Source organism: Spea bombifrons, chromosome 11 (genome assembly GCF_027358695.1).
Source record: "Spea bombifrons isolate aSpeBom1 chromosome 11, aSpeBom1.2.pri, whole genome shotgun sequence".
Lineage (NCBI taxonomy): Eukaryota > Metazoa > Chordata > Amphibia > Anura > Pelobatidae > Spea > Spea bombifrons.
The window spans coordinates 11,413,765-11,431,503 of NC_071097.1; the positions used below are offsets into that span (position 1 = coordinate 11,413,765).

The 17,739-nt window shown below is 41.3% G+C and overlaps 1 protein-coding gene across 1 annotated transcript; it reads right to left on the reverse strand.

Annotated features, from left to right (window-relative positions):
* Positions 1-1,269: 1,269 nt before the first annotated feature.
* HIF1AN (hypoxia inducible factor 1 subunit alpha inhibitor) lies at positions 1,270-17,231 on the reverse strand. The gene is made up of 8 exons (XM_053450955.1): positions 16,970-17,231; positions 12,957-13,207; positions 11,010-11,158; positions 9,230-9,375; positions 8,815-8,921; positions 8,484-8,547; positions 7,256-7,366; positions 1,270-1,503 (listed from the first exon to the last, which is right to left on the reverse strand). Exons 1-8 carry the CDS (start codon positions 17,153-17,155, stop codon positions 1,459-1,461), a joined length of 1,059 nt encoding a protein of 352 aa, XP_053306930.1. The 5' UTR covers positions 17,156-17,231; the 3' UTR covers positions 1,270-1,458.
* Positions 17,232-17,739: the final 508 nt, after the last annotated feature.

The window sequence follows — 17,739 nt, forward strand, 5'->3', positions numbered from 1 at the left end:
ATATTTAGGTTTCAGAAAAAGTACCTTGTGGGTATTAGCCACCTGCAAGATTTTATCTCTGTAAAGAGTTCTTAGCCCACTTTTGGCAATGAAGAGGTCAAAACACTTTAGAGTTTGTTTAACCGCTTTGATTTTAATTTTCTCCTAACCTATGGGTCTAATGTCAAATTTCTAAGACAAACGAACAACATGCTATTTTTGCTCACCTGGATGGAGCCCTCCAGAGGACATGGAATCTGCTAACATACATACCAAGTGTATAGGTATGAGAGCTGCAAATTGACCAATCCCAATAAAATCCCCACTAATCAGCACGATACTATATTGCCTACAATCCATTCACAGTAAATGACATTAGAATACCATTCGATGTGTACTGCATCCACTAAATCTGAAGAGATTTTTTAACATTGCAAAGTACAACAAACTGTGGGGCATGGCATTGGAAGACTAGTACATGATGGGCCATGAGCAGACAATTTTGATAAATCACTCTGCTTAGTACAGTTTTCATTCAACATATTCTCCAAGAATCCCATGCACCAGCTCCTGGATAGAACAGATAGAACCCCAACACACAAAAGCTCACCATACGTTCTCATCGCACATGATCGGTGAGTATTTCACAATAGGGAGCTGTTTGTGTTACCATGGTTTTTTCTTCACTTAGAATTTGATAGTCCTTTTGTTCAGTCTGTATGTAGAATGTATGCCATTTTTGTCATTTTCTGCCTTCTGTGCATTAAGATATGAAAACTGCACAAGCAACAGAAGAGGTGCAAATACTTTCAAATGTACTCTTTAAAACAAAAAAAGAGTCTACTGAGAACAGTTAGTCAAAATAAGTCACTCCAGTGCAAAAAAAAAAAATTCACTGGGGACATGCAGGTACACATGGTCTCACTTAATATACCCGTGCTTAAAGGAAGCAGTAGGTCTGTGGCACAAATAATCCGAACAACGCCCATCAACTCGATATCTTCGTAACCATTTATCCCGTAAGCTTTGAGATCCATCCAGTAAAAATGCTTTGTTTTCTTTAGGGTTAAATATAGAAAAAAAATGTGGGCTTACAGACAGGTCTGCAAACAACTAAACAGAAAACAAAGGCGGAATTTGTTTGCGAAAATCAAAACAAATGCTCATCACCCTTGGGATACTGTACTTGAAGCATAAAAACACATTTGCACGCAGACAAGGTGAAATAGGGTGCCTTAAAATCCACTGTACGGGAGAAAGTGCAAAACAGAATTGTCCTGTTGACTGTTTTTTTTTCTTCTGTTTTTGAAATGTATGTCTTATTCAGCCGACCATTACACACTTTAGTGAGTGGTGTAAACCAAATCTATCGTGAATCAGCATGATAAGTACAACCATTCTTTTGCAGAATTCCTCACTCGGCCCAGAAATATACACTATTAAAGCAGCAGTCTGCAGTACTGCTCACGGCAGCTGTTCTTAGTCGTAGCGACCTTTAACCATTGTGTTTAGCAACGGGCCCACCTTTGGGGAGAAAAAAAACCATAATTAAAATGGAATATAAAATGCAAAAATCATATGAACATGATCTAAATTTATATAAATCAGGTATTTGCAAATACAGCCCTTTCAGTTTAGTTCACCTTAAACACTGTTATAAATACCATTACAAATACCATTAATAATGCGGCCTTCATCCCTTAAGGACCGGGCTGCCTCTTTACTTTTTGTAAATTTCGTGCCCATGGCTTTTAACATTTCTGCATTGTTTATGTTTAGCTGTCATTTCTTCTCTCATTTACAGTACACACACAAATTATAGCGTATTCGCTCGAAGACAAGGTTTTTTTCCAGAGTAAACAGAGGTCTGACTATAAGACTAAGATCCAGATCCCCCGCAGCACTGCAGAGAACCTGGATCCTCTTCTCTGGCAACCTCCGCTGCTCACTGCATTTCCTCTAGGGCTTCTACGTGCCAAGCGCCGGCATCACCTTCCGGTGCTCCATCGTGGAAGCGGAGGTTACCTGTGCACACGTTCACTGGCTGCCAGAGAGGAGGATCCCCCGCAGCGCTGCAAGGAACCTGGATCCTCCTCTCTGGCAGCCGGTGAACGTGTGCGCAGATAACCTCCGCTTCCTCTGGGGCTTCTAATGCCACCCAACTAAACAGCACCCTTCATAACTTCTCATAAAAAGCAAACAAATATTGTCAGCCCTATTACAGGTTTCTTTTGCCAGTTATTATGAAACTATAAATAATTTTTGTTGTCATTTTTCAGTAGCATTAAAAGGAGAAAATAGCTCCACCTATCTAGCTCAAAAAGCATGACTTAGAAATAATTATGCCAATACCATGTCAAGTGGAAATTGCCTGGTGAAACTTGTTCAGTAGAGACATCCAACACCTCATCCTGAGATGTTGAGACTGCAGAAGAAAAGTGTGCTTTCAATCCAGGGGAAGGTCCCTTTAGGTTCACTGAGTAGTAGATAATACTATTCACCAGTAATCTGTAATTGTCAATACCATTCACCGAGCAATTGCAGCACTGGATACTTTAAGGCCCTTCATCGGGGATGCAAAATCAACAAATAAAAATTGGATGATCTTTTCTACACTGCTGTTCTTCCAAGTAGTTCTGTAGGCACCTTTGAATATCAGTTTCTTGATTCAGGTTAAAGTGAACCTTCCGCACAAATTCTGGTGGTAAATGCAGGACAACCATATCCTCAAAAGAAATTTAAGACAGCTTCATAGAAAGTACCTGCCATTTGCCTACTCTTCTGGCTGAAGTGAAGGCAACTAACACCACCTAGTGAGCTGCCTACGCAAAAACTCCTCTAAGAGTTCAAACATATCTACAGTAAGGTGGGTTAAGTACTACATTGAAATCCCAAGAAGCTAAACAGTCTCTCTTTGTCACACACTGGGTAAGCAGGTTAGCGAGGGGCCTCGGTGCAGGGATAGCGTTGTCTGTTTGTACACTGCGATTCATGGTGCAAGGTAGACAGGCACACAGAAGTGCGGGACTGGAACTGGCAAGGCTGATGCTGCAATAGAAGCCCACCAGCAGGGCACACGACTGGAAGCTCACTGGCAGAGCACAGGACTGGACATGCTGCTTGAAGCCCTCAGTCTGGGCAAAAGGAAGCCAGGAATAATTCAGGAACAGGACCAGGGCAAACCGGTCCTATTACTACAATGCCAAGGCCCAGTCTGCAGGAAGCTACAGCCCTTTATACTGCAGGGCAGCAGGTAACGAGGCCAGGTGACAACAAAAGGAGGAGAGGAGAAACATAGGCAGAGCGGCCACTAGAGGCTGAACTAGGAACAGTCCAAAAACCTGAATGGACAATACAGGAGCCAGGAAACCAGGGCAGAATGTCACAGTACCCCCCCCCTTTAAGGAGCGAACTCAGGACACAACAAAACTTGAAACGAAAAGGGACCACACTAAAAGGAGCTGCTGAAAACAGCCCACTCCAGTCCCTAATGCAGAAAAACAGACAGACAGGGCATGAACAGGTAACTAGTCAGAATTAGTACACAACATATTTTCATAAATCTGTAGGTCTTTAAGTTTCACTACAGTCCCATCAGAGGCATAGGTACAATCTGGTGGCAAAACGTGGCACGACTCCTCTGTATGGGCTGTCATAATCTTCTCTTGGCAAGCACCAGGTTTCTTTTTCTTCTTTACCTCAGCTTTATCAGAGACCAGCACTGTGCCAAGGACAAGGGGTTTAGAAAAGGCGCTAGGGGTTCTTTCAGAATCATTTTGGCTTATCAAAGAAACATGTTTAGACTCATTAGGTAGCCGTTTACATTGGAGTGACTTGTGTTCACTTAAATGTTTTTCATACTGAGCAAGATTTTCTCTACCTAAGATTGTCCCGTCAGAAGCCAAGACAAGACCTGGGGCCCCTAAAGGATGTCGTGCAGTCTGCAATTTTCCAGAGTTATTTTTTCGTTTGCTTTGAGTGATAGGAGTAGTACTCCTGACAGAACCAATCGCCATAGGAGTCCTTGCAGCAACAGTTTTCCTTTTATCAGTTTTGCGTCTGCGGGGAGTAGAAGAAACAGCCTCTTTAACAGTGCAAATAGGACTACAAAAATGATTCTCAGTTATGTCCTCCTCACTGAGATCTGGAGCCTCGAAAGACATATTTTCCTCCCCTGTAAGTTCAGACACACTAGGCATTTCAAGATCATTAGGCCCAACGACAGAATTGAAAGGGTTAATGGGAGCACTGGGATCACCCTCCTCCGATTCACCTCTAGTTTCCCCATGACTTTCATGTTCTAAGGCTTGCATATTTTGTTCATCAGCAATAGAGGACTTAGCTGGTTTAGGTGGCCTGAACCGGCAGAAAGAAATCCTGTGATCTATACCCCCACAATAAAAGCATAAATTGCCCTCCTGTCGCCTTTGTTTTTCGGCTTTAGTGAGGGGTTCTCGTTTATAACTTTTGTTTTGGACCTTTTTAGGTTCAGACACAGCCCTGAACCTACTGGTACTAGCACACCTAGTGTTGCACTCAACCATGCACTTAACTGACTTGCACAACACCAGCATACCCTCAGCCAGCATCAATAATACCGATGGTATCCCTGCGGACTCCTCAGTATGGCCTTGGCATTCTGTCACACACTGGGTAAGCAGGTTAGCGAGGGGCCTCGGTGCAGGGATAGTGTTGTCTGTTTGTACACTGCGATTCATGGTGCAAGGTAGACAGGCACACAGAAGTGCGGGACTGGAACTGGCAAGGCTGATGCTGCAATAGAAGCCCACCGGCAGGGCACACGACTGGAAGCTCACTGGCAGAGCACAGGACTGGACATGCTGCTTGAAGCCCTCAGTCTGGGCACACGACAGGAAGCCCACTCGCAGGGCTAAAGGCAGGAGCAATACAGAATCAGGTACAAAAGGAAGCCAGGAATAATTCAGGAACAGGACCAGGGCAAACCGGTCCTATTACTACAATGCCAAGGCCCAGTTTGCAGGAAGCTACAGCCCTTTATACTGCAGGGCAGCAGGTAACGAGGCCAGGTGACAACAAAAGGAGGAGAGCAGAAACATAGGCAGAGCGGCCACTAGAGGCTGAACTAGGAACAGTCCAAAAACCTGAATGGACAATACAGGAGCCAGGAAACCAGGGCAGAATGTCACACTCTTTGTCTGAATCCAGCATACTGCCTTTATAAAAAAAAAAAAAAAAAAAAAAAAAAAAAAAAAAAGCTTTACTCGTGAATAAAGAAAAAAAATATATCGCTGATAACTAAGGGCACTTGGCACAGAAACATACGCTATCAAGCTAGCAAGAGGCTCTTTTGACTCCCACCTAGAGGAAGTCAAAAATCCAGCTGACTGACTTAGGTTCTGAAGGCTTTCCAGACCTTGGAATACGCATCATTAACTTTTCTACTAAGCATTATTGAGTACACCACCTCTGCTAACAGACACAACTTGATTGTAAAACTGGGTTTGGATGTAGAATTGGACCCTGGTGTAGAAGGTCTGCCCTGGCATCAAGCCTTATCCAGCATGCCACTGACAGACAGACTAGCTCTAGATACCAAATCCTTTTGGGTCAGTCTAGAGCAACTAAAATCCCCATGCTTCCTTCTTTCATGATCTTTTTAATCGTCCTGGCTATCAGGGGAAAGGCAGGAAAGCATAGCTCAATTTCAATCTCAGGGACAGTGTCCAAGGCCAGTGCGACCCCACTTTGTTAAAATGAAAAAAGGTTTCCTTCTTGGTCCTTGCCAACACCAGTAAGTTTATCACTGACATTACCAAGACCTCAACTATCTGTAGAGAATGCAGGATGTATGCTAAAAACTGTACTGGCATCTCACAAGGACAGCAACAAGACTAGAAAAATGCCTGCTTGCCAGTTTTCCAGTGCTCTCAGAGTGTTTCTCAGTCTGTTCAAATAAGCAACAATACTCTGATTGACTTTCTTTACCAATGTCTCAAGCAACCTGTCTTCCCAGGTTATCAGGGCCTTCCGTAAAGCAAGGAGCTCTACAAAATTGATCGGCAAAAATCTCTCTTGAACTGATCACACACCCTGTATTAAGATTCAGTCCATTGTTTCATCCCAGCCATTTAGACTGGCATCTGTGGTAAGGCATTACAATTCTGCCAATTACACCCCGACATAGTTTCTCCTTTGGCAAACAACAGAGAGGAATTTCTGCCATAGAATTGGAAACTCTCTGTGCAGGAAGATGACTGTCCTATGCTTTCAACTGCTCGATGTGAAAGAGTTCAGGACATGTTGAGAATGTCATCAGACCCAGTAACCACATCATTATTCTTGTCATGCACCTTTGTTTTTAATGAGCCAAAGGTGCCTGACAAGAGCCTCAGTCCCAGAACCACAGCTGTTATTGTTAGCTGCTCCAGCAACGTCATCCTCCCACTGCTACTGCCAAATTCTCGCAGACCAGGAATGTGTCGCTTTAACATTAACGGGCTTAACGATAACTGCTGCTTCAAATGCCCTTTCAGCTTTGCGATCCATAGGATCCACAAAGGATCCTGAATCCTCAAAGGGAAAGGCTGACCTCATAGTAGTCTTGGCCACTGGATCATCAATCTTGCTCTTACACAGGCAGAACACAGCTTTCTATTGGGGTCATATAAGGTAGCTATTTTCATGAACCCAGGTGTAGTAGTCTTGAACAGCAATAACATAGAAACAGAAAGTGACAGCAAATTGTTACAGGGTTACCGTACCCAAGCATTGTCTACCTAACTTTAAATCCACTGAAATCATTACCCCTAAATCCCTTTCCTCACACGTTGAGATTAGGGTAGTATTGAATGCACTCACCAGCTACTTTATTAAATACACCTGTTCAATTGCTTGTTAACACAAATATCTAATCAGCCAATCATCACATGGCAGCAACTCAATGCATTTAGGCATGTAGACGTGGTCAAGACAACTTGCTGAAGTTCAAACCGAGCATCAGAATGGGGGAGAATTTAAGTCACTTTGAACGTGCCATGGTTGTTGGTGCCAGATGGGCTGGTCTGAGTATTTCAGAAAAGCCTGGGCTAGCAGCCTGTTCAACTCCTGGTAGCTAGCTGGTAGCCCAAGGAGCCAACCAGGGCTTTGACAGAGGCTGAGGGGATGATAACTCACACCTAGCTTTGCCGATCCAGGTCAGGCAGGTATGTTCTCCTCTTCATGCTACTGAGACTGACATTCCAGTGGAATAACAGCCCATAACTTTTAGTATGTACCAGTGAAGGATGTCACATACCTCCTGTGGGTTTCCAAGGGCTTCCCCAAGCATCTTTTCAATGTTCCTCATTATTGCCACTTTTTGGTGTGCTTTTAGAGGGTATTCTATTCTTTTTGGAGTTGGAGCTCCCTAATACATAGGAGAAAGGAAATCAAGAATTAGTCAAAAGAAACTAAAGAACTTACATTAAAAAAAGTGTTTAATCTACTTTTAAAAGCCTAAATGCTGACCAAAAATAGAGTCATGTTAAATTTATATTTATGTGGAGAATTATTAAAAAGCAACAGAAAAGTACCGTATTTTCTCGATTATAAGACGACCCCACAAAATCTGAATATTAATTTAGGAAGAAATGAAAAAGCCTGAATATAAGACAACCCTATAGGAAAAAAAGTTTTACTAGTAAATATCAATTCATGTAAAGTATTTTTTAATAGTTAATAAAAGCTACGAGAAAAATATTTATTTTGTTTTTATTTCCTTTTATTTGCCAACCTGCCCCCCCAGTTATGCACATCTGCTCCCAGGCTTGCCACTCTGTCTCCCTGATATGCCTTATACCCCCCTATATGCCACTCTGCCTCCAGAGTGGCATATAGGGGGTTAAAAGACATACCATGGGACAAAGTGGCATATGGGGGTTATAAGGCATTTCTGGAGGCAGAGTTGCATATAGGGGGTTAAAGGGCATTTCTGGAGGCCTCCAGAAAAGCCTTATACCCCGCTAGACACCAGAGAGTCTGGGGGTGCATTGGTAAATCAGAGTGGGGGGCAGTGGCATATCTAGGGGGCAGAGTGGCATTTCTATAAGTAAGGTGCATTATGAATTAAGGGGTACTTTAACATGGCTATTGGTTTTCCAAATTTCTGTTTGTATATAACATATGCTGACTATGCTGCATAATAGATGCCAAACAATTTTAAATACATGGATTCCTGTTCATTAGATAAAATACTGTTTTGCCATTTCACTAAAGTGTATTTTTTCTTTTAAAAAGCACCAAACTTAAGGCGTGGCCTATAATCGAGTCAATACGGTATAATTTTTAGCAAATAGGACCTTGAGGATTGGAGAAATATAAAAAAGAAAAAAAAAGACAGCTAAACGTACCTTACCAATCACTAGGATTTTTGCCTATGTAGAACAGTTTCAAAAGGTGCCAGCAATATAAATAAGGCTCCATGAATTAAAAAGTAAAAATCTAGTTCTAAATATTCAAAGTTCAAGAATAGAACATTTAACTACCTTGTACCAGAAGTTAACAGTAATTGTTGTCCCGCCATTCATCAGTGACTCAATATGGTGCCACCTAAAAACAGGAGAGAAAAACAACATTTTACTAATTAACGAGGGACACAATTACCCACTATATACAATCACGCACTAGAAGGAAAAATTATTAGATTTATAAATTATGTTAAAAAACATATGAACCTGCAATGAACCGCAATTATCTACTACTACCTAATGATACAATTGAAGGAAAGAAAGAAAAAAAAAAAAAAAAAAAAAAAAAAAAAAAAAAAAAGGACTCAATTGTTCTTAGAGTTCATATTTGAAATATTCTCCTCCTCACCAGTACATAGGGATATAAAGAACTTCTCCAGGGCCCACCACTGTTTCATAGCCAAAAACATTCCTGAAGTTTGGGAACCTCTCAAAATCAGGATTCTCAAAATCAACCTGACATGAAGGGGGAAAAAAGTAAATTAATAAAAAGATTTATTTTTAATGACAGATCGAATGTATCGGTAGAAACACTTTGGGTCTATATTCCTTTTTTTGGAAAAGAAATTGGGAAAGCTAAAGACAATTTATACACATTGTAATTCCTGATTTAACTACAATGTATTTACATCAGTCAATTAGGTGTTAATTTATCTAGTTACATTTACATCGTCATATGTTGTGCATTAACTCGGCAAACAGGACCATGCTCCACAGAGATTTAAAATCACTTACAGATATTGCGCAATGAGTTTGTGTCTCACCTGGCTCTGCCTGTCACATGGATGATGAACAGGATAAGGATAGAGACATTCAAACTGCTCTGGTGGAAAGAGGATACAGCGTTTGTATCCCTTAATCTGGGCAAAGAAATTTTGCTGCTCATCATAGTGTGCAGGAGTAACGTTGCCTGTACACAAACAGAAACATGGTATTAAACACATAGGTAGGTAGAAGGAATAAATGTATCCTGATTTTTTATTATCTATACGCAAATATTCTTAAGGAAACCTACAAGTCACATCACGAAGCAGACCGCATACGCGTATACAAAATGCTAAATACAGATGCACAGTGAGCCTTAACAAGGCTTTATCAGACTGTGTAATTTAACATACCTCTATTTATTGGTATTTGGTCTGCAAGCATCTTTTTTGCTGAATGACTATATAAAAATATTTTAATCAGTTCATCATTAAATTTATTTCTATGGCAACAGCTGATTCTGTTGCACTGTTACAGTCAGTGGAATAATTTAAAATCACATACAATAACCGGTACAAAAAAGGAGAAGAGGGCTCTGCTCTTGTGAGCTTACAATCTAGTCGTGGTTGAGAGGAAAGTGAGACAGTAGAAGACTGCTTGGATGGGAGTGAGTTGATACCATCCAGATGATCTGCAGCATTTGATAGTTCAGATGGCTTGATTAGGATGATAGCTGAGAGCGTTGGGAGGAAAATTTCTACGCTTCTCAAAAAAGGAGGGTTTTTAGAGGGCAGACAGATAACAAATGGGATTGTAATTTGTGGGGAAGGGATGCCTTCTCCTGAGAGTGCTTAGTGGCGGGGATGGTATGAGGAAAGGAGAGAATTGCATATGAGCTAAGGTAGGGAGAGATGTGGAAGGTGAAGGGGTTGTCAAGGGGAAAAGGAGATGAAATATGGTTAAGGAGTACGTAGGCTTCATAGTTAGGATTGGGGCAATTGAGACAAGAGATTAGGTGGGTTACCTGCTGACAGAATATCACATTCTGATTGCACAGGGAAACTGTGTCGCAGTTCCCTGCATTGTCCATCCAGTGTAACTTATTTGTCCACTTATTAAGTGGTCCTCCTGAGCTGAAGCTACATTTCCAAGTAAGCGTGTATCCAAATGAGGCCTAGGAATCTATAGGGCTACCTCACAAGTGGTCAGATTAGGTGATTGCATATACATATGTTTCACACTGTGTCTTAACCCCTTCCGTACCGGCGTTCTCGGACTGCGTCTTCACTTGAAGACCGCAGTTTTATTTAAATATTTTAATTCCGTGCTCGTGATTCGCTTCAAAGGGATCATGTGCACGGAATTGAGGGGGAGTAGCAGCCGCCCCTCGCGATCCCAGCATCCATAGCGACGCTGGATCACGCATCATCGATGACGTACCTGGTACGTCCCGGTCTGTGGGTGACACCCAACCAGGAAGTACCAGGTACGTCATCTGTACGGAAGGGGTTAATAATTACCATTAGTCTAGGCAAGAGGGCACCAGAGTTAACTCTTTGGAATCAGCAGGGTATGGAGACAGGCAGGATAGAGATACACTAGGGGTTAACGGCAAGTGATAAGGGGGCCAGGAGTGGAGCGGATGGACTGAGATAATCGTTCCAGGTAAAAACAATGAATGCAGTTTGGGTTACCATGAGACCTGCACTACACAGAGAAAATTCCAACAAACACGAATACTTTAAGAACACTGAACATACTCTCCCGTTTACAGTTGCATCTGGAAAGTGGTGCAGTTTCTGTTTTCCACCCCATGTGCAAACCTGTGATGTGTTTTACCTTCCATTCCAATCAGCAAAAGGTTAGATGTAAGCTGCCCCCAGCCATGTTTAGTCTGTTGTTTGTTTATCCAATTCCAGTTGAAGCCCAAGAAATCCACCACAATTTTACGACCCACAGTATCATTTAGAGTTTGTTGCAGGTATAATCTACACAAGAAAAAGTCAACATAAACACAAAGGCATCCTTAGAATCGGGTCTCACATGAATTCCAAAGGAACAACAAGACCAGATCCAGGGCTAATATTTTACCAACGAGAAGCTAGTTGCTAGACAAACCAGTTAGTATCAAAAACCAAATGGTTGTCTATAAATTGAGTATACTGAGCATTCAAAGAGTTTCTGATACCAAAACATGTATATCATTATATACAGAAACAACATACAGATCTATGTTACTATCACTCGTGCATTGAGTGGAGCTCCAGGCTTGGTTTTATATCCCAGTCTTACCGACAGGGTGCCAACCACATAGTAGCCATCTACAGGTAAATGTGAAAGGGGAGGGGAATCAGCTCATAAAACACATCTAAATACCGTATTTGCTCAATTATAAGACCCCCCCAAAATTTTTATATTAATTTAGGAAAAAAAGAAAAAGCCTGAATATGAGACTACTCTATAAGAGAAGAGTTTTACTAGTAAATATGAATTCACATGTAAACTATTTTTTCATATTTAATAAAACCAATGATTGAGAAAAATGCATCCGATACCCCTATATGTTACTCTGCCCCCCAGATATGCTTTGCATCCCCCTATATGCTACTCTGCCCCCCAGATATGCCTTATATCCCCATTTGCCACTCTGCCCCCCCAGATATTCCTTATATGCACCCTATATGCCAGCCTGCCTCCAAAAAACCATTATACCCCCATGCCACTCGTCCCCCGTGCTTCAGACTCCCTGGTGTCTGCTGGTAGATACTTCTGCCGGGGCTTCTATGACCGAGCACCGGAAGGTTATGTCACGCCAGTGCTCTATAATAGAAGCCCCAACGGAAGTGACGGCAGCAGCGGGTGTTGTCTGTGCGCATCTGGCAAACATTCACCGGAGCTTCTATGGTGCAGCACTGGAAGGTCATGTGATTCCGGCACTCCGTCATAGCAGCCCCAGAGGAACTGCCGGCAGCAGCGGAGGTTGTCTGCGCGCATCGCACAGACATCCACCAGCTGCTGGAGAGGAGGATCCAGGTCCCCTGCAGCGCTGCGGGGGATCTGGATCTTAGTCTTATAGTCAGACCTCTACTTGAGGTCTGATTTTAAGACGACCACGAGTATATCAAGCAAATACGGTATATATTCATCGAAATTTATCAAATTCAGGCTGTGATTGTACAATTACAGTATTTTTGTTCCAGACCGATTAGAAACATTTCTTTCTCTAGACATATCTTATTTTGAAGCAAAAAAAAAGGGGGGATGACAAACAATAACTTGTAATTGTTACTGTTAAAACTTCAAACTTTGGCAATTTCAATACAATAAGTTTGAGTAACTGAGAAATGTTTACTTTTTTGGCAACAGTTGGATTTTAAAGCTGTCATTGACATTAACAAAGAACTCCCAATTCATACACAAGAAAACCCCTTAATATTTTCTTTTCAATATACATAGATGGTAGTATTTCAGTTTTTGTGGGGCAGGGATAAATTGCCTGTATGTAAAGTGATCAAGGAGGTAATCATAATAAACATATACGAATTAAATGTAAAACATGCAAAATAAATAGTGATGATAATACACTTATAAAATCAACTAATTAGTGCACATAATTTTGTCTGAAAGCAGTCTATGAGATTCTGGAATTTATTTTTTTGTTTTCTTCCCTTGGCTAGTAAGTCTGGTCACTGGTATATCAGTAATAAAGAGAAGATGATCTTCCTGAAGTCCTCTGTAAGGTTTTGAATATCTAATAGAGACTTTATGGGCCACCATAATGCTTACCTGTTTTCATCTCCTCTCTGTTCGATGTCCCGAAGCTTCTCTACAAACTGTGGAAATTTCATCTCTTCCCTTTTGGACTTGGGCTTGAAATTCTTGGAATTAGCCATTTTCTTCTCATCATAATAGAGAAATTTGTAGCTATTGGCACTGTACACCGAAAAGTCCCCATTTCCAATGTTTTCCTTCAGATAATCCAAATCCCACTTCAGGGCAGGGTGCACCAGATTTGTGCCTGTCAGAACCACTGGCTCCTGATATATATATATAAAAAAAGAGGGTATTAAACCAACATTACAGTTTCTGCTTTTCAGAGATTTCCAGAATGACTTGCTCAATATGACTGTGTACACTTGGCCATCACATTCAAGTTTCAATTTCATTAGTCATCTATTTCATGCCCATGTGTCTTTTATACATGCAAAACAGTCCATAACAGAGTAGTTTAGTGGTACTAAAGTAAAGTATATTAACTCCTTGTCAATGTTTCGTGTTAGTAGATACTAAGTGCATTGTAAAAAAAAATTAAACATTAGGAGTGCTATTTCAAATGTCATATACGAAAACATTATCTTAATTTTGTTTGCTTAATATATCAACACAATGTGTTTGGATGGCTCTGCTTCATCACATAGGTAAAGACATCCCAACCACAATTCTACAATCTGCAAGGCACTGTCGTAATTTACAGTAGTGGATCTTTTAGTTCTCCGAAGTACAAGTTTTGCCAGGAGCCATCTACCAGGTGTGTTTTTACAACATAATATAGATCTAAACTGAATTTAGTATAGACTCGCCATAAATCGGTAAGTTAAACTGTAAATAAAAACGAACACATTAACTTAAAAAAAAATACTGAATGCAATTCTATATGGCAATAGCAAACACAGCTTTCCTCAAATATTCATTAGGGCTACTATTTAGTCATTATGAGAACATCACAACATTCTCTTTCAAGTTAAGATGATTTTTCTTTTTGTGGTATGGTATATGATATTCAATCTGTGGAAGCAGCAAGCTCCACAACAGCATTTTCCCAATCTCTGCAGACTTCTGATGGGGAAAGAATACTTTAATAGGTGGTTAGATTGAGGCACCCCATTGGCTTCCACATTTTCATGCCTCTGACCTCTCCAGCAACTATCTTCAGCTTCAACTCGTTATCTTCAAAATTCACCACAAATATCCGAGTACCAACCTCTACTCCACATGTCACACACTTGGATTAACTAAATTCCAACAGATGGCATTACCACACCCAAGCCTCTCGAATTTTAATTGAGGATAACTACAAAAATTAATGGTCCTGCAAAATTACACTCACACGCAACAGAACCAGGCAACTGATTTGCACATTTTAAATCACAATGCATGCATATCTCCAACTTTTCGCAGGCTAAGTGTGAATAACTTGTGATCTTCACCAACAATATTTCCACCACCCGTCACAACAGTTACATACCAGACCCACTTGTTGGCGTGCCACAGTTTATGGCCTATGTTCACATATGTGGATGTAAAGAAAGTTACACAAACCATGCAAAGGTTGGAAACCACTACATGTGACCAGCACCCAACCTCCATTTTTGCGTTAAATCATTGAAAAAAATATAGTGTCAACTCAATTGTTGGCCCATCTATTAAGCAATTAGCCTGAGGAGTTCCAGAAGGTTTCGCCTTGTCTCCCACACTATTTACAATCTACTAGCTACCACGGGGGGGGGGGGGGGGACATCATTAGGCAACATGGCCTAAGATATCATCGCTAAGCAGATGACTAAAGACACTACATGCCTCATTAATAGTTGCTTAACAAACCTCAGAGTGGATGAATGCTAGCTCGCTAAAACCGGACTCGAACAAAACAGTTACTCTTGACGAAGGTACCCTGGGCAACAAAAATATGTCAGGATCACACAGCTGGCCTGGAACATGTATAGCACCATCAGGTTCTGCAGTGCTGGACAAAGAGTAGACAGGACAGAACTCTAAGTATATAACATAACAAGATGTTTCTGTGAACAAGTGAGGATAATATGTTGTTAAATCAGTGAGATTTCTCTAAAGGTCCCCCAACCAAATCATTATGAAGGGTTAGCTCAACCATTCTATCCGGAGAAACCTGTGGTGTTGGTCCTTCATAATGAATAATGAAATCTGGATACAGAATGCTTCGGATATGGCTACACTTTATTAATGCAACGACTAATCTTTTATTTTACTAAATAACATTTATCCCCAAGACTTAAGATATTTGACTAGCTTGTATGACAATGTTTTGGGGAATGTGGTAGGAAATGTACAAGTCCTATTGTGGATTGCTTTACACTGCTTATTTTAATCATTTTCACATTGAAAGATTTAACGTACGCACTAAACAATTTTTTTATTAAGGGAATGCCAGGCGTATTTGCACATTTTCTTCACCTATTGACTATTTGTGGTCAATAACATCAGTTTAAGAGAGTCAAATGCCTGGTGAAGACTGGGGCAAGTATATGAGACAGATGTTGGAATAGGGGGACCTTATCAGCACAATGCCTACCACATTATGGAAAGCGGCCAAAAGGTGTTCTAGATAGATCACTAAAAATAAACTTGCATGATCGTGTGAACTAGTCACGTATAACCGCACAGATATCCACAGAAAACACAAATATACAACACTATTTAAGTAGTTAATGTTGTGATTGTTCCATTTCAGGTACAAACCTCTAGTAAACATTCCTTCTATGGGATTAGCTAATGAATTCCGTATATAACTCCCTTACGTACAATAAAGCAATAAATAGTTGCAGAAAAATTCTTTCCACTGTTTGTGTGTAGATGGCGGACTATGGGTGGAGACTGGGACAGGCATCATACACAACACTGCGACCATATTTCAGGCTGTGACCATGGGGGAATTCCAACAACTGACCTACTAAGGGAAGAGCAAGAGTAAACAGCCTAACACCATGGAAAATAGAGAAAATACTTCTAAGCGCTCATTTGTTTTCATTTAAACAAAAACCATACAAAAAAGATGGCAAGGTCTAAAGTATTAGAACCATTGCAAATAAAAATGGCTCTTAATATCTCCTAATTGTATTTTTAAAATATTTTAGCTTTTTATTTTTTATTTTTTTAATAATAGTGCATGATTTGGGAGACAGAAGTGGTGGGAGCTGGATACGTATCGAAGTGCCAGCATCAGGAAGGTAACAGCTTACATAAATTTTTTATAAAAAAGATTGTTTTTAATAACGTGCACAGAACGGAGGAAAGCACACTATCGTTTTAGCGGCAACTGCCTTTTCCTGCACTGACATGGATAGTAGAGCAGTCTGCAGATTTGAATCAATCTCTTAAAGATGTCTGGGGTGCTACTAGCAAGGCAACTCACAACCCATGTATGCCTGAGTGTGGCGGGCTGAGTGCGACATGCGTGGCTGAGTGCATGTCATTTGGCTGACAATGGAGTGTCTTAGTTTGTCGGAGAGTGGTACATGACATTGCATTAGTAGCGTTCAGGGTCATAAAATCACTCCTGTCGTTTGTAAACACAATGGGAGTGGGGATCATTCCCGGTAAAGGATGTTGAACTTCAGTCCCTTAATATATATACGTGTAGGTTTATTTCTGATCTGATGAGAGTGCTCTCCTAGACTGCATTTTAAATGAATAAATGACTTTTGTACACAAACATGGGACGTGAGCATTCACTTGCCCAGGAACTCACCCTTTGTATCCTGAGCACATGTGGCTTACGTATAGCTTTTACTTAAGGATTCAGCAACATCTAGGTAACGACCCCGGTGTTCCTGTATGGTTTCAAATAATATGTCATTCATGCTACTAACACAATGCGTTTCACCGCAAATGGTTAAACGGGTTACAAAAACCGTTGTATACAGGTATCCTTATCACAAAAAAAAACATAAAGACAACATACAAGTATCGTAAACACAAAGCAAAGGGTAGGCTACAGACAGACCATCTTTCTCGTATCTAGCCTGGCTCGCCGAACCCCTTACCTCGTTATTTATATACTCCTCCGCCCGGGGATCTGTGTGCTGTAACCGCGGGATCGGACGGGTCCGGAACTGGTAAGAACGAAGCTGGGACTCGTTCCAGCCGGGGCTCCGGGGCTGAGCTTCAACCTCCCCAGCCCTCTCCGTCTCGGCTACAACTTCAGCCACCGAGAACCCAGCCTCCGCCATTCCCGGGACCGAAACCCGATAAGTCTGCGGAAAACACCCAGGAGGACAACAGCCCGGCCCCGGATTTAGCGCAGAGACTAGCGATATGTGACCAGAGCGACGAGAATTCAGTTTCCGAGACAGTGACATCTACCGATGACTCTGAGGCAATACGTCTGAAATATTGAGCAAATACAATGGCATTTACTCATATAGATTCAATAAAGCTGTAAGTTCCAGAACCCACACTTCCCAGGCACTTTGGAAATTAATCAAAGGTGTAACTAGAAACCACAGGGTCCCCCAACATGTCTTACAGTGCCACCTTTGCCCCAAACTGCTTGTGAGTGCCACTTTTGACCCAAGCAGCTTATCGGTGTCATCCTAACCCGAAACATCCTGCCTGTGTCATCTTTGCTCCAGCTTGTCAGTGCACCAAAAAGCTTATCGGTGCCATCGGTTCCCCCAAACAGCTTGTCTGTGCATTCTGTGCCACTTGCTCCTCTCCAACATATACTCTGGAACACATATGTAAACACACTTACACAAATTTACAAATGCTAACACAAACATTTACTTGCTAACCCACGTACACACTCATTCTA

Coding starts and splice junctions, on each gene's coding strand:
- HIF1AN (XM_053450955.1), bottom strand. CDS start 17,155: ATGGCGGAGGCTGGGTTCTCGGTGGCTGAAGTTGTAGCCGAGACGGAG. Junction 13,208..16,969: donor AGGAGTATATAAATAACGAG/GTAAGGGGTTCG, acceptor TATATATATCAG/GAGCCAGTGGTTCTGACAGG. Junction 9,376..11,009: donor TTTGCTGATTGGAATGGAAG/GTAAAACACATC, acceptor GTTTGTGTACAG/GCAACGTTACTCCTGCACAC.